Genomic DNA, 22,410 nt, shown 5'->3' on the forward strand with positions numbered 1-22,410 from the left:
CCTTCAGAATAATAGTAGTTATTCTACAAACCCAATCATGTAGCGCCACCTTGTGGCCATGCTGTTTATTTTTCTGTGCAATATTATGTGTTCTTTACTCGCAAATTACTGAGGTAGCTCAGACCTTTGAACTTCATTAACAATTTAATTTAATTTAATTTCACTGCTATACTTATTAATTGTCAGTGGTTTTACCATACACCAGACCATATCTTTAAATCAGTAATATCAGATGAGGGTTCTGTATGGGGAAAGTATTTTCAGATACTCTAATATTTATTTGTGTACTAATATGTGATTTTAAATATTACAAAAACAAAAACTCTGATTTTACCTGAACAAACCTGCCCATGCGATGTTATATTTTGAAACGTTAATAGGAAGTTCCGGTATTAAAACGCACTAGCTTTAGCATTTAGCCAGCTAGTGTTGGTGAGGTACGTTGACGGAGGAGGAGAATATTTCCTCTTTTCAAGGGAGTTCGTGTCATTTTCAACACCCTGAACACAGGCCAAAACATAGTGGTTGTCGCCGAGCACCTGTGGACGCTTGTCACCTTTTGTCCAACTGTCTTTTTCGAGGGACGAGCAGCGACCAGAGTTGACACTGAATGGCCGAGGGCTCCTCAGGTAGCGAACAACAAACTACACGTATTTAACCAACAGCGAGCCTGCGCCCCCCCTGGACGGCTAAAATAACTTATTAGTGATCGATTTTAATCGGGGTGTCTCTTTATGTGGTAAATTTGTTAGTTTTATTAGCGAGCTGCACTGTCACTGTTTAGGGCTGCTAACGTTAGCCTAGCATCTCGGTGTGGGACAACATGTGGCACACAGCTGCATTGACACTGTAAATATCCTGCTCCTCTTTCACAGTATTTCTCTTTGGGTTGTCTTCTGGCAGTTGGTTATAGCAGGTTGCGTGCATTTTAAGTAGAATTGCAACTAATAATTGATTTCATCATCTCAATGATCAATTAATCATTTTACATCCGGTTTACCTCCATATTGCATCTAAATACATATATAAACAAATTAGTAAATGCTCACCTTTGACCTGGAACCAGCAAAGATTTTTATATTTTGCTTGAAAATGACTAAATCATTTGCTTTATTCATCAGCTCATTACTACAGCTCCAATTTTAAGAGATGCTTGTAATTCCTTCTATTAAACAAAGTATATGTTAATTGTATTTGGTTGAAATTATTTGCCGCACAGTCTCAGACCTGTAACATCCACTTTCTGGCTACAGATCCACCTGACTTCAGTCCAGATGGTGCATCACAACAAAAGTCATACCAGAACAAACCCAGAAGAGGCCGACCCCGACACAACAATGACAGAAACCTGAGTAGTGATAGTTTTGAGTCTTCTCAACAATATGTAGATGTCCATCAGGGCTTTAAACCCCCACTGAGCCACAACAATTCAAATTATGCAGAGCATTATCATTCTCCCCACCAAGGAGAAGATGGAGCCCGAAGGCGAGGCAGAGGTAGAGGGAGAAGAGACGGGAACAGAGGTTTCAATGGGAGTTTTAGTGTCTCTGATCCCTGGTGGCAAAGACCTGGAGGTGAATTTGCCTCATACAGTGGCAGTAATAGATGGGTGGGTGGATGCCAGTCAGGTGCGCAGCCCATGGAAGGACCTGATTGTTCAAACTGGCGAAGCAGAAATATGGAACAAACCAACAAAGACCAGGATGCAAATGCAAAAAAGCTGAGAAAGTCTAGTCAGGAGCAGAGGAGAGAAGAACAAATTAAGAAAGGTTCTTCCTCAAAGGAGTGCAACACTTCACTAGAGCATCAGAGGTCAGAAGACACCAAAGGAGAAGACCTCCCGACAGAAGTCAGGGATCAAACTCAGAGGGGCAGATCAAGTCTGGATCTTCAGAGTAAACACACTGAGGCAAAGCGACGGCGAGGGCCGATTAAACCACCCAAACCGCAAATTCAAGAAGAAGTAGGCTCAGGGAGGGGAGCCAGTGACCAAGAAAACAAAGATCACCACAGCAGACCACCACAAGGTTCTGCCTGTAAAGCTGGAAGAAGTTTGGGAATACACACACCCCTCCAGGCCAGAGGAGGGAGACGAACACACCACCAGCAGAACAGAGCAGGCCAGAGGAACTGGGTCAAGATACCAGAGAGCAAAGAGACACAGACAGGTTAGACTGAAACTCCTTGAAATATTAGTAATAAAAATAATCAAATCATCTGCACTAATGAATTGCATGTAGGTTGTCATTTTTTGTTATTGTCCGTCACACTCCATTCATTTGCAGAGTAAACAGCTGTCTAAGCATTAAACTGTTCGGTTTCCCTGACATGTTTTGAATGCACCTTGTGATTCTGTCTTTTGACTCTTATTTGCTGGTTGTTGATTCATCACCCATAGTTAAATCTATGTACAAATGCTGTAATGTACAGATGTGCAATGTAAAGAGACTCTGTTGGACTCGCCAGGTTAGTTTTCTCCAAAGTCAGTTGACTTCGCTTTGTCTTTAAGATGTGAAGTCTCCAAATGGTGTGTTAACTTGTTTGGGCTTCTTATAGTCAGAAGGTGATGTTTTGAGACACACAACACTGTGTTACTGAAGTATTGGTGAAACTGAAAGCGTTTCCTCATCTTTGTTTTTGTACCTGCAACATTAGGAGCTGTTGGTGTTCGTTCAGTATCTGCATTTTAGCCTGGCTTGTCCTCAAGTTACTTAGAGAATTCACATTCATTACCATCTGCTTTGACCAGCTGTCATTAAGAGAGTAGCGCTGTAACTCTATCAGCCTGAGGTGGACAAAACAGAATAAAGTCTAGTAAAGAAAGACCTTTATTCTAGCTGACACAGTTGTCAGCTTGACCAGCATTTGCTTTGAGTTTATTACAGGGTCATGAGACTGAGATAACCTGCACAGTAACTGCGTATATTGCCTTCCATAGACGCAGACCAACGTGAACTGAATGAAAACGCTGACTTTTAAACCTTTTGTGCTGCAGGTAATTAGATGGTGCTTCAGTGGAACCAGGAGCATGTGAAGTAATAACAGTCAAACAGTGACAGAAAGCTCAAAATGTTCAGTCAATTCCAATCAGTATGAAAATGGTTTCTATTACACCTTCTATTAAAATATGCCTGGATCAGCCCTGGGGCATCTATAGTACGATGGGCTTTAGCAGAGCTTGTCAGCTTGTCATTTTAGGTCAAAGAAGTTAATTTTGGGTTATTAGTCTGAATGTCTGTGACCTCTACCCTCTACAGGATGTCTGATTGAACAGTTGTCCAAGGAGAAGTATGAGTGCATGGTGTGCTGCGATATTATCCGGCTCATGGCCCCGGTGTGGAGTTGCCAGAGCTGCTACCATGTCTTTCACCTAAACTGCATCAAGAAATGGGCCAGATCCCCGGCTTCACAGGCGGACGGTGTGACCCTTTTTATAAAAAAAAACAAAACACAAATACTGCATTTTGAGTTTATATATGAATTGCATTTATATAAAATATTATGTTTTGCAGATTCAGTTGAAGGTTGGCGTTGTCCAGCCTGCCAGAATGTTGCACTGAAACATCCAACCTCCTACACCTGCTTCTGTGGTGAGTGATCATTTTATTCATGCAGTTAAATTCACTTCAAAATAGTAAACTACTCGGTGTCAGATCATTTAATCTAATTATAATCTACTGTTTGTTCTAAGTCTTTCTTCTCCTGGTGCTTTTTAAAATTCCTGTATATCAAGTCTGACACCAAAAGTAGGTGGAACAAGTTCATCATACTTTTTTTGTTTTTGTTTTTTTTTTTTTTTTTCTTCCCACATTTGACTGGCAGGTAAAGTGACAAACCCAGAGTGGCAGCGTAGTGAGATTCCCCACAGCTGTGGTGACATGTGTGGAAAGAAAAGAAGTGGAGTGGACTGCAACCATCCCTGCAACATGTAGGTCTTAAACATCTTTACCACAGTGACTAGATCTTGTCCTGTTTATGTATTTGTGTGGGGGGTTTTTTGTTATGCCACAACAGAAAAGGGAAATACGTTTTTGAGAGGCTAACCCCTACAACATGTTGCCAGTTGTGAAATTGCAGTTTTTATGTGTAATGTTGGGTTGAAATGTTAGTAACCGTCAACATGGGCTTACAGGAGAGGAATATGTCTTAATACTTTTTTTTTCTGTAGCTTATGTCACCCTGGGCCTTGTCCTCAGTGTCCTGCCTTTGTAACAAAATCCTGCATCTGTGGGAAGACCAGGTATTGAGCCTTTGCATGCTCTGCATTGTTTTTCTGTATTTTTGTGTTGTTCTGTATCTTTGTATTTGCATTGTACCTTGTCTGAATGATCAAATATCACCTTGTTAATTGGAGTTTTGACACCGTAAGTGGATTGAACTGTTCTTTCTTAGCCAACCAATGCGCTGTGGCCAGGCTATAGTCCTCCAGTGTGCCAAAGAGTGTGGCAAATTACTCAACTGTGCTGAACACACCTGCGTGCAGATGTGCCACAGTGGGGCATGTCAGCCCTGCCAGCTGAAAGTTCAGCAGGGTGAGTCTTGCTTTGAATGAGCTGCTTTGTATAACATTGTGACTGATAAACCAAATCCTCCTGTAGCTGTTCTGTGCTGCCACATTCAGGTAATGTTAGTTATAGGAGCAAGTGAAATTCAGACTTGGTATCAATTGATGGCAATTTCTTTTGTTTTTGTTGTCTGTAGTTTGTTACTGTGAAGTCACAACTCGTGAAGTCCCATGTGGCACTGACAAAGCAGGATTTGATGGCACAGGACATTTCTCCTGTCAAAAAATATGTGGGAAGTAAGTTACAGATCCAATGATGTCCATCATTCGTTTGTACCGGAGGTTTTATTTCACTTACCCAGTTCCCATCATCGCCTGACACTTGGTATTTAGTTTCCCCTCCTCTGTTCAGGATGTTGAATTGTGAAGCCCACCGGTGCCAGCAGGTGTGCCACCGTGGGCCATGCCGGCCATGCCCACGCTCCCCGTCCCTGGTTATGACGTGTCCTTGTGGTCAGACACCACTGACCAAACTCCTAGAACTGGGATACTCTGAACGACAAAGCTGCTCTGACCCCATCCCTTCCTGTGGAAAGACGTGCAAAAAACCCCTACCCTGTGGCTCCAGTGGTAAGGAACAGGAACAAAGTGGGGCATAACTGGGGAAGAAAGTGTGTTTGTGCTCTTCAAAATATTGCTGTTACCTACGCTGACTAAGTTACCTTGTGGTAACTCATTCTCTAGGTAGATCCTGAATATCTGTTAAAACATAAAACATTTGCAAAACTGAGTAACTGGTTAAGGGTGATTCTAGCCACATAAAAAGTTGTAACAGGATAGAAAACCATGACAGATGACTTTCACATCACGTAATGTGAATATTGCTTCCACTGTCCTCCACCTGTTTTGGAGACGAGTTCCAGGAGCTAAACTTCAGCATGTACCAGGAAGTAGCACTAAATTAAAAATCCATGTGTTCCTGGGATGGCGGCTGGATGTGTGCTCGCTCTCAGGGCTGTGATTTGTTAAACATCACTGTCGTCGCGTTCACTATATAACAGGTGCACATACCGTGCACTCATACTGTATAGAGGTAAAACAGGGACTTCAGCGAGGTGGGCAAAGTGGCAAAGATATTACATTTCCACAGGTCTGTGATCTGCTTGTTGAACAGCTGTTTGATAAACTGCTCATACAGTCCCCATTACTGGTAGATTGTGTTGCATGCATGATTAATGAGTATTGTGGTCACCGACTGAATGTCCTCTGCTCAGCTGTGCTGTGAGCACAGGCCCATTGTCATACAAACAGTGGAAAAGCAAAGGAAAACTGCCCATGTTAGTCCTTAAAGTTCTGCTATATTATATATGTAAAATTAGTCTTTCTAATTTAAAAACATGATATTAGTGAGATGGTTTATTTGCTCACTGAAAAAAAGATTTAGATATAAAAAAAAAAACACCATTGTTGTGGATGTTCATCAATGGTGTTTTTTTTTTTTAACTGCATTTTCATGTGTGTTACACCATGATAGCAAAGTGTATTGCTGATATTTGGCATTTGTTCTGTCTTTATAAAAAATTAAAAACCCACAGACGTTTTTAATTTGTCAGAGTCGGGAGTTAATGAACTTGTTATTTCAGACATCATCCATCTGTGTGAGCAGCTTTGTCATGAGGGCAGCTGTGGGCCATGTTCTCTGACTTCTGCTATCAGGTGCAGATGCGGCTCCAAGACCAAGGTGTGTTGAAACACCAGCATGTCTTTAGTCATTTATTTTATTTTAAAATTATTTTTAAACACGGGACACCAAAAACATTTTTTTTTTTTTTTTTTTTTCCTTCCTCAGGAGGTCCCATGTTTGACAGTCCAGAAAGAAGGTGAGATTTAAGCACATTCTGGTGAAATTAAACTAATGTGAGATCACATTTTGTGGTATTTTATTTATGAATTTCTCTGTCCCAGATGAGCTTGTCTTTACCTGCGAGAAACGCTGCAATAAGAAACGCTCCTGTGGCCGACACAAGTGTGGCGAGCTTTGTTGTGTGGTCAGTATTCACATAAGTGCCAGCATTGTATGATATATGTACTGTTCAAAATCAAACACACTCCACTTTGAACTAAATACATCAATGAGAGATCTTTACTGTATTTGAGAAAAATTTCTTAATTTACTTTTTTTAGTTTATTATTGAACATACACTGAGTGTGACGGCAAACTTACTGTCGTTATTCTTAACTTTATGTTGGAACCTGTACCATGTCATATAAACCAGAAACCCACCCTGTAATTTACCTTATTTTGTTGCTGTAATATTCACAGACCATTAGCCTGTTCCAAATGTTCTTTTATATACAGCAATATTACAGATTTGTTTGTGGAGTATCAGTGTGGTAGTACTCAGTCGGTGCATGACCATGTGATGCGGCATTAATGTTTTCTGTGTGTGTCCATATAGGCTGTAGAGCACAAGTGCTCGCTGATCTGCAGCTACAAGCTCAACTGTGGCCTTCACCGCTGCCAGGAGCCTTGTCACCGTGGAAACTGTGAACCCTGCTGGCAGTCCAGTGAGTCCTGCTCATTTTCCCCAGTATTTATAAGCCAAGTCTCAGAAGTACCACAAAGTTCTTCAGTTGTTCAAAAAAAGCTTATTTGAGGTTTTAGATCATCTTTTGTTTTGGTTTTTCCCTTTGTGGTATTATGTTTGGCATTAATATGCCATGAAGTTGTCAAGCTGCTCATACTCTGTGTGGTGTTATTTATAGGTTTTGATGAGCTGACGTGTCACTGTGGGCTTAGTGTGTTGTACCCGCCCATCCCATGTGGTACAAAGCCTCCAGAGTGCAAAAACCTGTGTACAAGAAGACATGATTGTGACCACCCAGGTAAGATGTTACATGAACACTTCCCACTGCAGTTGTACACAATAAGTGTGATGTGCTCCTAACATTAGCCTCTGATTTAGTGTTTCACAACTGCCACAGTGAAGAGAAGTGTCCACCCTGTACATATCTCACTCAGAAGTGGTGCATGGGAAAGCACGAGGTAACTTTCCCCCAAGCTCACAAATTTGCGTAAGTAATTTTGTGCTCTTCAAGTGACGCTCTTCCAATCATCCCACAGCAACGCAGCAACATCCCATGTCATCTGCAAGACATTTCTTGTGGCATGACATGTAATAAAGAGCTGCCATGTGAAATGCACCAGTGCAGACGGATTTGCCACAAGGGTGACTGCTTGGCCGAAGGCAGCTGCGAGCAGCCCTGCGTGGTACCTCGTCCAGACTGTGGGCACCCATGCTCCACTCCCTGTCATAAAGGCAGCAGCTGCCCACGCACCACCTGTACTGCCAAGGTACAAAAACTGAGAACAGCTGGAATTCCAGTGGCTGAAAAATGCTTTTACAAAATTTGTGCAGATGGCCTTTTGTTATCTTTGTTACATGAAGACTTGGATTCTCAGAGATTTGAGGCACATTTTCCCACCATCAAAAGTTTCTGCTCAGTGTGATACCCAATTACCTTAGCAGAAATGTTTCTGGTAAATAAATTCATTCCTGTGTGTGCCACATTTCCTAATTATTTAAGACTATGTTTGAGTCCAGCTGTTCATTTTTTACTGTTACGTTTGGATATGTGGAAGCTACTAACAGCTGATGACATCTGGTATTTCAGCATGTAAGTGTAATAAATCTTGAAACTTGAATTAGCATGTTACTGGCAGCCCTCCAAACTAAACACTGAGACAGTTTGCAGATGCAGGAATTTCAAATATGAGCAGTGTCAAACTGTCTGAAATGATTTAGATATAAATATTGCCAGCTTCCAATAAACATTTCCCCAACTGAAGTCAGATCCCTCATGTGCTGTAGACTGAGTCTAATTCTTTTAATATTTTTCACAGGTAGCTCTGCAGTGCAGCTGTGGTCGAAGAAAGGAAACCGTGGTCTGCACAGAAGCAGCCAGTTCATATCAGAGGTTAACTAAACTTTTGTGTTTCAGGGGTGATCAAACCAAGCACATTTACTCAAGTACTGTACTTAAATACAAATTAGAGGTACTTGTACTTTATACTAGACACTTTTTCCTCCACTATACCCCAGAGTGAATATTGTACTGTATACTCCACATCTATCCGACAGCTGTAGTTACTTTTCCTTAAACCTTAAACATGTACGGCAGGAAAATCGAACATATGCATTCATACAGCTCTAATATTAATCCACAAGTACATATATATATATAACTGTATTAACATAGACTGCTTTCACCACAATTTGTACTGTTTTTAATACTTTAAATAATTTAATACTGTACTGCAGGAATGCAGCCATCGCCATGGCCAGTAAACTGTCTGACATGCAGCTTGGGGACTCTATGGACATCGGCCCATTTCTCACAAAGAAGGAGCTGAAACAGACAAGGTAGAGTTATGGAGAATAAATAATGCCTTAAAGCCAAATTGTAAAATGTTTTTAAACATATTTTGATAGGTGTTCCAAGATTGGTACCAAAAATTACCCTATCCTGTAAAGCTTTTAGAGAAGTGCTGTGAATGATGATGTAGTAGTAGTATTTCTGATCAATAATGAAGCATAATTCATGTTTTCATGAATTAAAATGGGTTTCCTGCTCACTACGACTGAAAGCCTTTTGTTTTTGCATTCATATTTAAATATATTGATGAGAGACTTTCATTTCAAGTGTTGGATCATCTTCAGGTTTGACTCTGCCACTTAGGATGATTAGATTTGTTGAGATGTTCATTTGTTTCTTAGGCTTGAGTGTGACCAGGAATGTGCTACAGTGGAGAGAAACAAGCGCTTGGCTGAGGCTTTAAAGATCGATTTATCTTCTGACCCCTTCAACGTCCGCTCCCCATCTACATATAGTGACAGCCTGAAAGAAGATGCCAGGTCTCCACTTGACACTTTTGCAAAACTGGATGTTATAGTGGCACTTAAATTGTTACATGAAATTATTTTTCTCCAGTTTTGTTCCCAGAACCAATACATGCATATTAACCTATTTCCCTTGGTTTTCAGGAAAGACCTGAAGTTTTTCAAAGAGATTGAAGATGTTGTGAAGAATCTTGTTGAGCTTGTTAATAAGGTAAGATTAATAACGAAATCTAAGTTGTTCTTTGCATGACCTCCTCTGTAATTAGATAATGCAATGTTGTTGGGCAACAATGGAGGAGGAAACAGTATCATATGTTTAATCTCTAATGTTACATCAGTAGTACCTGGACTGTCGGTTTAAAACAGTCTGTGTTAAAGTTACACATTCACCATCAAATTAAGCAAAACATTAATCAAACCAAACTCTTAACACCACAAAATACAAACAACCTTTCATGAGCACTTAATGATTGACATGACAGAAAATGTGTGAAAACAACTGAATCCTGTTTCCCATCATTTGTTTTAATAATGTAGTTTGTTTTTTTTTTTTTTGTCTCTTACTTGGGTACAATAGAACTGGTGTGGGTTTGTTATAAACGTGGCCACCCACCTCTTGTTGTGAGAATAACGCTCAAATTTACACGCCCAGCTTAAACATTTTCATAGTCTGCCCCAGTTTCTCAGCTCAGTCAGTTGTCCAGAGGGAACCAGCCATGATTACTTGTACATTTTGGTGAAGCCTTTCTAAAGTCGGTGTGTAAATTATTAGGTGCCTCATGGACCAGTCAGAAATATAGTCCCTGTGTTCCTCGGCTTTGTTTTTCAAATTGTAGGTTTGAGTACTGAGACTGTCAGTTTCGACGCCGAATGTGAAGTTGTTTATAAGCTCCTGAATATCTTGTTGGAATAATGCATCATACAGGAGCATAGCTTCTGCCCTAGAATTTGCTTATCAAAGGTTTTATCTTATCTTCTTCACTTGCTACAGTTGGTCTTTTTGTTTGCATTTCTACATTGCAAAGACAAGGTCATTAAACCTTGTCAATCAAAATTATGCTGCAGGATTTTCTAATAAGTCTGCAATGCCAGGGATCAACACCCAGAACCTTGACTGCCGCCCAGTGTGCATTGCACCCAAGCTGCTGTAGCGCCCAGGGTGGGGTCCATGTGATTCTTTCAGACTTTGTGGGCCTGGGCTCCAGATGCCTCCGCTGGCAAGTTCCTCACCCATGTCTGGCTCTAAGAGGGGGCCCTCTGGGCGATATGACATAGTTCCAAATAGTCCGAATCATTGGGGTGTTTTCGAGACTCATCAGACCAGGCAATGTTTATCTAATCTTCTATTGTCCAATATTGGTAAGCCTGTGTGAATTGTAGCCTCAGTTTTTTGTTCTTAGCTGACAGGAGTGGCGCCCTGTCAGCTAAGGTCTTCTGCTTTTGTAGCCCATCTTCTTCAATATTCGATGTGTTGTGCATCCAGAGATGGTATTCTGCATACCTCAGTTGTAACAAGTGGTTATTTGAGTTAGTGTTGCCTTTCTATCATCTTGAACCAGTCTGCCCATTCTCCTCTGACATCAATAAGGCTTTTTCGCCCACACAACTGCTGCTCACTGGATATTTTCTCTTTTTCGGACCATTCTCTGTAAACCCTAGAGATGGTTGTGCGTGAAAATCCCAGTAGATAAGCAATTTCTGAAATACTCAGACCAGTCTGTCTGGCACCAGCAACCATTTAAATCAAAATCAAAACAAGTCACTTAAATCCCCTTTCTTCCCCATTCTGATGCTTGGTTTGAACTTCAACAAGTCGTCTTGACCACGTCTACATGCCTAAGTACATTTACTTTCTGCCATGTTATTGGCTGATTAGCTATTTATGTTAACAAGCAATTGAACAGGTGCACCTAATAAAGTGGCTGGTGAGTGTATTTTATGTGTTCATTGATGGTGAGATAAATAAATTTGGATCTTTACATCAGCTTTATGTCCGTTTTATTTAGTAGGTTAACTTCTGACCAACAAAGTGTATGTTTGCTTCGAGTTACGTAAATATCCACAAAGTTAACAACTAACTCCACTAGGAAATGTCACTGGAGGGCAAAGGGAAGCAGGTCACTGATGCTTGGAAATTCTACTCATTATAAATCCCTGATGGACATACATTATTGATGTCTGCAGGGAAAGCAGCCAAAGCGGAGTCACTGTTTCCCACCCATGAACAGAGAACACCGGAAGATCATCCATGAGCTGGCCGAGGTTTACGGCGTGGAGAGTGTGAGCTATGACAGCGAGCCTAAACGAAATGTGGTCATCACAGCCCACAAGTATGGAGAAAGAAAAAAAAAAAATTTAATTAAGTACATAAATGGGATGTTATGAAATGGCTAATAATTGGAATAGAAATACACATTATTTAAAATAATATACACAATTTTATAATATGACCGTGAAGGCAACTAAAGGAATAGTAATCGATACAGAATGGGCAGCCGATCATGACTGGCCCCGCCTTCCTGGCCTAGATTAATAGACAGCTGCTGAAAAAAGTCATGAAATAAAAAGGACACGGGAAAAACAGCACTGTGAAATAAAAGCTGACCTTTGCAATCACCTCTTACTGTGAAAACAAGCATAATGAAATATTTCATAATGAGCACATTTTTCAAACCCAATGCAAACAATTTCATAATGAGCTCAATGTGTTGCATTTTTTTCACAACTTCATGGTCATATTATAAAATCGTGTATATTTAAATGTGTAGTTTTCATCAAATAGTTATTTCATAACATCCTATTTAAGTTTGAGCACTTTGGGGTTCCATGCACATGTAGGATTTTTTTCAAATACACAAATGCAAAATGAAATAGTTATGGATTTGAAGATGTGCCTGTATATCCTGCTCATTCTCAGGGGGAAGTCAACCTGTCCAAACTCAACCCTGACATCACTGATAGAGAGAGAGACGACTGCAAGAGCCCGTCCTCCCATCACACAAATCAAACAGCACAGCACCAAGTATGTCATCTTCTGTGACTAGAGACCACCCTGTTCTGTCTGGGTTCCTACAACAGTGTCTTTTATCCATTGAAAACCTGTTATTCCTGTGTTTTGGATGCATTAGTATCTTTTCCATGCCAAACTGTTGGTCCTTTTTGTACATTTTTTTCTGATTTCCTTCCATGTTTTCACTTATATTCTTTTCAATTCTGCTCCTAGGACTGCCAGTGGAAGCACCTGGTCAAGGATGGTTAAAGAAGAGCCTATAATAGATTATTTTGATGTCCAGGACTAACATGAGCTCAAAAAAATTAGAAAACCTCAGGATGTTCATAACATCTGTTAAAAATTCAAACCACTTTCATGTAAGATCACCATAGATCAATATAAATTCCTTTGGTTTAATAATCAAATGAAAGTTATGTTTGGCAATATATCCATGATTTGATTGCCTGCAGGGAACACCCACACTTTCTAAATCGGGGAGGAAGAATTGAATGAATGCTGAGTCAAGTCTTCCCTTTGATTCTTGGATATTAAAGTCAAGACTCTCAAGCTGGATCAATTTGAAAAGCTCCTGAGTGTTTTCTTTGCCTCCTTTGTCTGCAGCCACTCATCCATGGAAGCCAATATAATAATAAAAAATGAATTATTCCTTATTTAAAGGACACAGTCGCTGATATGAATTGAATACATCAGCTTCAAAATCCAATCCCTCATAAAAATAGCTTATATATCAGTAGATGTTTCTTCAGTTTAAGACTCGCCAACTGAGCCGTTTTTCGAACATTGGATATCTTTTGTTATTTTTGCTGGTATTGAGCCAAGGCTTCGGTAGTAAACATCTGCTGATTGAGTTTGTAGGTGGGTAGGCGTGGGCTGCACTGCGGAAAGAGAGCTTTGTTTGAAACTCAGCTATGACCCAGATGTGATGCTGCACTGTATGAAAACACTTTCTTAGAAATAAGGCTTGAGGTCAGTTTCCGCACATCTGGACCTGCTGGGGATTCATGGCTTCATTTAAAGGGATGTTGTTGACCCTGTTCTGTATCTGATGGACTGTTTCAGTGCCCTGCAGTCTGACAGGTTAAGAGTTTAGGTGCTAACTCAGTCATTTCAGTCATTAATATGACAAACTACAGGAATGTCCAGATTCACAAAAACAGCACCTCTCTTTGTTTTGCTTTATGTATTATGAACTGGATGACCGTTAGTTCGCTCACAAGTGAAATATAAAATCTGTCAGGTGTTTATCCTTTAATTTTTGGTAATAATGCCAGATTCAGCACTTTAGTCCACGGTCTTTGATACACACAAGGGATCTCTCAAGTCCTTTGTAGAGCAGAGGAAAGGTTTATGTGACAATAACTGATCAGTCCAAAAAAAGTAAAAACATTTGGTTATTTTTCAAGCAAACCTGCCAAGTATCTGCTGGAACTGTGAAGATTTTCCTGTGTTGTCCATGGTAATACATTGATTACGGTTGGATAAAACATCTTAATCAATGTAGGATACTTTTAATTTCAGCATATCTTAGGTCCTTATTACACTGTTCTGTAGATAAAACAGCCTTGGATCTGTAGACTACTCAAAGAAAATAGTTGATGCCCAGCCAACCCAAGAAGTAAACTTACACATAATTGAACAAACCTCATTCAAGCGAATATTATAATTATAAATATTAATATTAAGCTGTCTTATGTTTTGGTCCAGATTTGCAGCCTTTAACAGAAGGTAAGTGGTCACATGGTGCAGACAATAGGGGTTTTCTGCAAATTCTGGCAGCTAAACTTTAATAATTTATCTTTTAATAGTTGCTCAGTTGTTTTATCCATTAACCAGCCAGAGTGTCCATCATGAGGTGGTACAGCGCCTTTGGTTAGGGAGAAGGTGGTGCTGCTGTAGTAAACAGGTTTTATTTAGCGCGTCACTGAGGCCTGATGTTAAAATACAGCCCCTCTCTTTGTTCGTTTTGGCATAAAAACCTGCTGTCAACGCTTTTCACTGCTCGGGTTAAATTTTCTATAGTCCAGCCGCCCCCCCTCTGTTAAACCCGTTCATGAGGATAATTTGATGACACTCCCTGCCACTGGTAATTTTTCATTATATCGACTCTCCAGCAGAGACCGCGCCTGCGCTCCTGCTCCCTTCCCGAACAAGGCTTCACCAATCCTGGCTCTGGCTCCATCCCCGGCTCGGCGTCCCACAGGCCAGCGCTAATAAGTCGCCTAGCTGTTTCAGTAATGGGGAAGTGATAGGGAGACGCTGCCGTCTGAAAGCCGTGAGGAAGTTGGAGGAGCGAAGGGGGAAGCTCCGCGCCGCTCCGGACCGTGCGCCTCCACAGAGACACATCCTACAGTTGCCGTTGTTGAGTAGCCTAAAAAGCGCATAGTGATGGAGAGAAAGGTATGGATGCTTCCGCTACCCTGTGATACATTAGCACATTTTCTTTTATTCCACATCACTTTGCCTCCGCCGAGTCAGTATCCGCATCCACCATTAAAACTATTCTCCGCATATTTTCTTTATCCTCTAGGCGCGTTGCCAGCCGGATTAGTGCGCACCTTAGTGAGTTTTTCCCCCTTCGTCGAGCTGTAATTTATTGTGCATCTATTTAAAATAATAATAATAATAATAATTATTATTATTATAAAGCTGCCACGGTTCATTTCCACCTCGTGGTGTATTTAGGCTTATTCCGAGGCGAAGTGTGTGGCATGTGCACAATGTATTAGGGAGTGGGGATGTGGTTGGGAATATTTAAGGGGGCTGTAGGCTACAGTAGCTGCTCTCAGCCTGTCTGCATCATCACACAGCACAGTGTATAGTTGCAGCACCTCACCCCCTCCACCTCCCACCTCCCACCCCTCCCCGTTTTTTCCAGCCGACGCAGACACCAGCGCGGCTTGTTAACCTTGACTGGTGTGGGAAACAGACACTTGAGGAGTAATAGCGGGGATGTACGGCTGGAGCCCGGCCCACGGTGCGGGGACCAGCCTCTTGTTTTCTTTTTACGCATGTCTTTCATCTCATTCCTCCTCACCCCATCACCTAAGCCCCTCTTCCCCCCTCCCCCTACCCCCCTCCCTCTCGCCTCCTGCTAATATAACGGTGCCTCATACAGAGCTCTTTAAGTCTGTAGGAGTGTGTGTCGGGTCTTGGCAGGAAAAGTTTAAGTTTCATTGTGTTAATGTGGCCTGCAGGCTGTGGGTGCACGCAGCAGCAGGAGAGGAGGAATTTGGGGTGTACAGTACAGTTGGAGCCAGATCTGCTTCTGCTGATCCAGAGGAAAAATGAGGTTTTTATATTCCAGCTGCAATCTGCCATATATTCACTGCAGCTGGAACTAAATCTGCGTTTAGATGAGCAGTTTAAAGCCCATGGATAGAGGCCACGAAGCTCGGTATTATAGAAAGAGCCTGACGTTTTGGGAAATATCTCTTTTATCATAATGAGATGTACATGTGAAGTTCATGTCTGTATGTAGATATATACATCTGTGAGCTATACCCTAAAATAACCAAAATGCTAGTCAAAAAGCAGATGTAATTGAATCTGAATGAATATATTGCAAGTTGCAGCTGGAATATAAAAATAAAAATGATGGCACCACGTCTTGTTGATCTGTCAGCAGTGAAGGATAACAGGATCAGCCCAGATGTGTAGTTTTCATCCCAGACTCCGGCTGAAGGTGCAGGTGCCGAATTGCCCCTGAAGCTTTCACTAGAAATTCTCAGTCTTCTCATCCGACTCTCTTAAAAATTGGATTTTGTTACCACTAGCTTCGTTTTCGCCTTATAGGCTGGAGAGTATTTGATGTTCTCTGTGAACTCTCATAAAAGGAGATTTCTCAAAATGTATTCCTTCCTAGATTCCTAAATGAAAAATATTTTTTAGTGTTACCATTTAATTTTTACTGCACTGCTTGTTTTTCTTATGTTTCTGCCTCCCAAAGTTTCCCAGCTAGGTTCTGCTGCTCCCTTTAAACGTTTTATTATATTACTTTTTTTTTTTTTTTTTTTAAAGTACATTTCATTATTTTGCTTATCTCGTTATTGCATTCCTACTTGGAGGGGAAATAAAGCTTGGAGGCACTTGATAATGTTGTGAAGTGTCAGTCATCGTGTGGTTTTTTTTTTTTTTTTTGAATGAGGCGTTCATCCTCCCATAATAGCTGCAAATGTGTTGAGATCGTTGAATGTGTTATGGGCTCTGTCTGTCTTTCCTGTTATGGTTTCGTGTACAGCACTGCTGAGTTATGGAGGACTTGGTGACTCAGCTGCCTGCTGATTTTAAAGAGCACCATAGTGCACTTCAGTTTGGTAGCCTGTTTGAAAATGTAAGACAGACTCTGCATTTGGGTGAAGCCAAGAATATAGCGTAACCATTTTTTCCCTGAAAACTTCCTGTGTATGTTGGTTTCTCATAGATTGAGAGAAGCATTGCTCCTTGTTCCTGAGAGATTCTATATTGAGTTTCTACTGAGTTATGGAGGAAAGTCCCACCTCATCTACGGTTTCTCTCTCGTTTGCATTAGGCCATGTATAGGAGACTATTGTGCAACTTATGGCATGTGACTTATGTTATTATTTTTTTTAATAGCGAGATGTTTTTTCAGCCTAATGTTTCCTGTAGAAGCCGTTGATTCTTGTCAGTGATAAAGACACGCTCCCTGTATGAAAAAATAGGACTAAAATAGCTCAGTTTCTAACCGCAGTCTTCCCTGACCCAGCTGCTGGCACAGATAATCCCTTTGATTTAAAGAACAGTCCTATTAGTATGCAAGGTGTCGTCAGAGCTCCTGAGGTCTGATAGAGGATCAGAGGACCAGGTCCTGTTGCAGAACGCTCAATGCTTGACCTGGATTTTTAAGGAAAGCCTAACAGGCCACCCCTCCTCCCCCAATACACACACATACCCAGATCACTGTGTTCAGTCGTGTTTGAAATTTAGTTTGGGAGCCTCATCAAGGTCAGTCAATGTGTCACTGAGGGTTCATTTTCAGCTCCAGACAAAGCGTGTTAAACATTATTTTTCACTCTTGTTTCTCCATCAGCAGTGACATTGGTTGTACAGACTTTTGGCTTTGTTTCCTAAATAGCAGGTCACCCAATTAAAAGCTCCCTGGCTTTGTGCTTGGTGTTATTTGCAGGGCTAAATGGACAATGGACCGCTTCCTTTTTCGGTTTGGGAGGAATGTACTGGCACAGTGGCTGTTTGCTACCTCAGAAACATGTGAGATCACAGGAAAAGTTCTGAAAACTACAGATTTCACAAAATGTTAGAGCCGACACGATTAAGTTCATTCGGTGGGCAGAACAGTTTTGATAACTGAGCAGTCGTAATGCATGTGTTGCTTTTTGCAACTTCAAATGATATTTAATTGAATATCTTTGAGTTGCTCACTGATTGGATTAAACAACAAAAGATATTTTATCTTCTCGGTCTTTGTTTCTGCTTTTTGAGCTTTTGTAAACTAGATGAACAACTGAAGTCATGGAAAGACTTATCCATAATTTGGAAAGTTTTAATAATTTCTCACCGTTACTACTATGATAATGTCTGTAATACTGCAATATTGGGATGCAGTGCTGGTTGTACTGTCACAGTATATTTACAGCCTGAAGCTGAATTTTATAGTTTCCAACCTATGAACACATTTTCACACAGGCCTCTGAGCCTCCCCTGTGTCCCACAGTTAGATTATAGACTTTTATGGTTTTAAGTAAAGCTCCCTGTAACCCACTTACTCACTGCACCTTCCCCGTCTTCCAACAGATTAAAACAGTGTTTTTAAATTACTGCTTTTTATTTTTTTTCAGATGCATTTCACATTTCACTCCTATGTCTAATGCAACGTTCGGTGTCTGATGAGATTGTGTTCTCCACTCAGAGACAAACTGTCTGGATCCTAATGGTGCGACAGTTCACCAGGCGTCTGGTTGACCCATTTAGATGTTAACGCTTGATACTGCACCGAGACTGCAGTGCAATTGAACATGAGTCTAACATTAACACACGCACCAGTGACTTTCAGTATTACGGCAACAAAACGAAGTACATTATTGTCTTTACGCTGTCAGTGGCTTTATTGCAAAACAGAAAAACTGTTTGTTTCTGTGTTTTCCTTTCGGGGTAAGCAAATCTGCTTGTTACATTGTCATTCAGCGACTTAATTGTTTGGTTTATAGAATATCAGAAAATAATGTAAAATTACCTTCACAATTTTCCAAAGTAAAATCTTCCAATTGCTTGTTTATCTAACAGTCCAATGTGCAAAGATATTCAGACATTCTCACTTTGGAGGAGCTTTCATTTGATTATGTTTGTTGTTTTTTCCTGGAGAAGGGATTCATTGTGAAAATAGTTCAGGGTTAATTTTGTGTTGATTCGCTGATCATGTAATCAGCTGTGTGTTTCAGTTTTATTATGTTTTTACCACTTTGAAAATCATGGATATCAGTTTCTCACAGTTAAAAGTCTTTAGTGTTGGGATTGAGGAATATGAACATTTGTTTAGTTGTTGATGCGGCTGAAAGTTAATTTCACTTGGTTTGATATTGCCACGAACATACACGGATCGAGTGGGACGTGCTAAAATGCTTATCTGAAGATAAAGTTCTGACATGTTTTGTTTGCCAAGCTTGTTAATATTTAATCGTCATCCCTGCTTTCATCATTTATTTTTGTTTCATGTGCAGCTCTTTTGTTACGGGCACATACCAGTGCTGCCCTCATTCTGTTGGCTCGCCCTCCCATCCTGCACGGGCAGAGTGGTGCTGAAAGATCAGGGCTAATACTTGACTGTGATGCAGAGGAGGAAGGCGGAGGGAGGGAATAAGGGGAGAGAGAGTGTTTTGTAGTGAAGGAATTATTCGGAGGGTCCAGACGGTTTTATTTATCGTGGAGTTTCTTAAGGCTTATTCCTTGTGAGTGACTGTTTTTCACTGTATGTTTGTGTCAGAGGTGGCCACAGTGACCTCACTGCTGACTCACACAGCAAACTGGAGTCTCTTCTGTCTTAAAAATAAGCGTTTCTTTTTAGTGGAAGGAGTTTCAGCTCTCGGTTCACCAGCTGCTGCTCCAGTTTTGAAGTCACTGCGGTCTGTGCTGCTCTCTCCCGATTGGCTGTTTGCTTTGGACACAAGGCAGATTATCCCGTTGTCATGGCTACAGCAAACAGGAAATGCCCCGAAGCAGGTAGTGCTTCAGGCCTGTTCTGTTGTGCTGATGTTCTGATGCTTACAGGGAAACTCGCCTCATTACTGTTGCTCCGTCTTTCCATCAGCTCCCATGGTTCCTCCCTTTTCTAGCTACAGCAGCTGCTGCGTCTGAAACATAAACTGTATGAATAAAGGTGCTTTTCCCCCAAACAAGCCCTGAAATAAAAGATTGGCCACAAACTCGTCATCTGCAGCTTCTTAGGTTAGTGCCTTGGCATACCTATGGAACAAAAAACAAATTTGTATTATTGTACAAAACCACTGTCATCACAACGTACCAGCAGATGCTGTATTATTTTCAGTCGTCATGGGAGATTTATTCCCATTTCTCTGCAGGTTTCTTTTCTATCCGTATGCCTAGCTGCCTCAAATCGGCCCTGAAATTTCTCCTCCTATTTCTCCTCTCCTTAATCCCCTTCGTTGAACAGTCCCTTTGATGGTGGCCGACGGCCAGTGAGTAGCTTTCTGAGGGCTCTGGCCTTTAAGCAGCTTGAGCTGGGTTTTGTCTGCAGCTCTTCAACTAAAGAGAAAGCAAAGAGAGGGGCCCAGCAACGGGAAGGAGTCAGGCTTTCTTCATGCCCTCTGTGCAATGCATGTTCCCCCTAGTGCACCCCAGCTGTCTGTGACAATAATGTTGACGAGCACAGGTTCGTGGTATCTGGTATGTAAATGTTGCCACTGGGAACCGTACGTTATACATCAGCACCAGGATAACTTTTGCTTTTTTTGTATACATTTTCTTTTGAGGTTAAGAAATCTCATAATTAAATTCAAACGTGACCACAATGATGCCACTTGATTGCCTGGTTTACATGTAGTATTTTGATAGTTCGTCCAGTTTGTCTTTCGATTCATTGCAGCTGGACATCTGATTTAACTCTGATTATATTCACTGCAGTCTTTTTCCCTCAAGGTCCCTTTAATGCCCTGAAAAATATATATTTTTTTCATCTCTGAGTGATGCTAAGTTTTATGGCAAATTTATTAGTTTTGCTTACTTTTCTTTTCTGTATTTTTGCTTTTGTCTTTTCTCACTCGGGGCATCTAGTTGAAAAAAGGTGACGGTAACCTTTAAATCGAAGTCCAGTAACAATGTTGGCTCCTCATGGTAGAGGTGCAGTGATTAGTTCATTATTATTTTCGTAATTAATTAATTGACTTTGTAAGAAAGAAAATGCCCAAAATGCCATTACATAGTCACATTATTTAATTTGTAAGTATTTTACAAACAGGATATATATTTGTAACTGAGAAAACAATCAGCAGATGAATTAATAAATATAACTGTTGGTTATGGCCCCAATGAATGTTTAAGACATGAAAGTATCCAGTGTAGCACACAGTACATTTTTATTTTGATTTTTCTAGAGATCTCTTGAGCAGGGCTGGACCTCATTGCTATACTCAGTTAAATAATAAATGCAGTTCACATAATCTATTTATGACATTACATACTGTGTGACTTGGGTTCCCATTATGGGGGAAGTGAAGAATATAAAAAAAAAAGTCTGATACTTTAGAAATCAAATTGATGACGGGAGCTTTAAGATACCTGCTGTGCCATGGTTGCTGTTCTTTTACATGTGGCCTCAGTGCAGCCCTGAACGTCAACCCCCCCCCCCCATTCTGGCAGCACCTCCCTGACTGGCTCTTTGCTCCCTCTGTTGGTCGTTAATAATACTACTGCTTCTCCTTTACCCCCTGTTAGCCCCCCTCTACAGCCCTGTCTGCTACACACAGGGATATTACCATTTGGTGCGATTGACTGGCTTTGGTGAGGGAGACGGTGGGGGTCCGGCAGGGGGTACTCCTGCACTCAAGGCTCTCTTTTGCAGCGCCCGAGCTGCTGAATCTCTTTGTTATCATTGAACGCCCACATGCCGTTGCTGGAGAAACCAGGGCATTGGTACAATCTGTAAATCAGCATGGATACGCTTGCCAAGTTTTGCTTTTGACCTTGTGTGAAATGGAGACGCACACCATGTCCCCCTGCATGATTAATACACTACATTATATATTAATATGGTTTGTGTCATATGTTATGTAACACAAGGTTAAACTAATGCATAGAGTCAGTGTGGACTGGTATAGTTGCAGTTTTTGACTGCAGAGAGCTCACAGATGGATTGAGACAGCAGTAAGGGCAGTGAGGTTTGGGTAATGTTCCTCTAAGTCTCCCAGACTGGATTAATGACTGCAGCAGTACACGCGTCTCAACAGCAGGTGGCACCACCAAGCAAAGCAAAGCTAAGCTAAAAACTGAGAAGCTGTTCATATTGGACATGGTCAATAAATCAATTTCACTAATCAGGAATCTGAAGAAAGTTTGAAGGACTTGCATTTAGATTTTTTTACAGCTCCTTCCTCCTTCCATCCTAACTTTTCTTTCAGTAGTGGTGTCTTTGTATCATATTTAATGTCTGTGAGTGTATAATGTGCGTGAGTAAAAAGGCTCGGCCTTTTTTAGATGCCTCTGAGGGACAGTACATCCTCCAGAAGGTTGTGACCTCTGACCCAGGCCCACTAACCAGCTGTCCACACAATGACCACAGAGTTTTTTTCCCAGTGTTGAACAGAGCTGGAGAAACACTCTCCAACATATACTCCAATTTTAGGCTTATCAAAATATGGTGATTTCTTTTTTTTTTTTTTCCTTTCAGGTAAATTGTTGAGCTCCTTTGCATTGGAGCTTTACATCTATTGTTAAAACTGTTGAGGGTAATTTTCTTTGTACTTTGACACCTGGTTTGTCGCGTTTCTCAGGTTCTCACATCAGCA

General features: G+C 41.0%; 2 protein-coding genes and 1 long non-coding RNA gene across 3 annotated transcripts in view; 2 read left to right on the forward strand and 1 right to left on the reverse strand.

The window, feature by feature from the left end:
* The first annotated feature begins 401 nt into the window (after nt 1-401).
* nfx1 (nuclear transcription factor, X-box binding 1) lies at nt 402-12,982 on the forward strand. Its single transcript, XM_026292644.1, has 23 exons — nt 402-629; nt 1,254-2,168; nt 3,258-3,419; nt 3,513-3,590; nt 3,823-3,928; nt 4,169-4,240; nt 4,393-4,532; nt 4,702-4,801; nt 4,917-5,134; nt 6,148-6,245; nt 6,354-6,384; nt 6,470-6,552; nt 6,964-7,072; nt 7,271-7,390; nt 7,471-7,550; nt 7,629-7,859; nt 8,409-8,482; nt 8,827-8,928; nt 9,283-9,420; nt 9,550-9,616; nt 11,590-11,735; nt 12,323-12,427; nt 12,629-12,982. The coding sequence occupies exons 1-23, from the start codon at nt 611-613 to the stop codon at nt 12,702-12,704; spliced, it is 3,270 nt and encodes a 1,089-aa protein (XP_026148429.1). The 5' UTR covers nt 402-610; the 3' UTR covers nt 12,705-12,982.
* Nucleotides 3,771-5,002, reverse strand: LOC117152788 (uncharacterized). The gene is made up of 2 exons (XR_004463345.1): nt 4,863-5,002; nt 3,771-4,780 (listed from the first exon to the last, which is right to left on the reverse strand). It is a non-coding gene; the product is annotated as an uncharacterized LOC117152788 (long non-coding RNA).
* Nucleotides 12,983-14,425: 1,443 nt separating the features above from the next.
* smarcd3b (SWI/SNF related BAF chromatin remodeling complex subunit D3b) overlaps nt 14,426-22,410 on the forward strand; it is a 35,009-nt gene continuing 27,024 nt past the window's right edge. The window contains exon 1 of the mRNA XM_026292253.1: nt 14,426-14,815. Coding sequence (XP_026148038.1) covers nt 14,804-14,815 — 12 coding nt within the window. The 5' untranslated portion in view covers nt 14,426-14,803. The remainder of the gene's footprint in view (nt 14,816-22,410) is intronic.

This window comes from Mastacembelus armatus, chromosome 20, assembly GCF_900324485.2.
Source record: "Mastacembelus armatus chromosome 20, fMasArm1.2, whole genome shotgun sequence".
Taxonomy (NCBI): domain Eukaryota; kingdom Metazoa; phylum Chordata; class Actinopteri; order Synbranchiformes; family Mastacembelidae; genus Mastacembelus; species Mastacembelus armatus.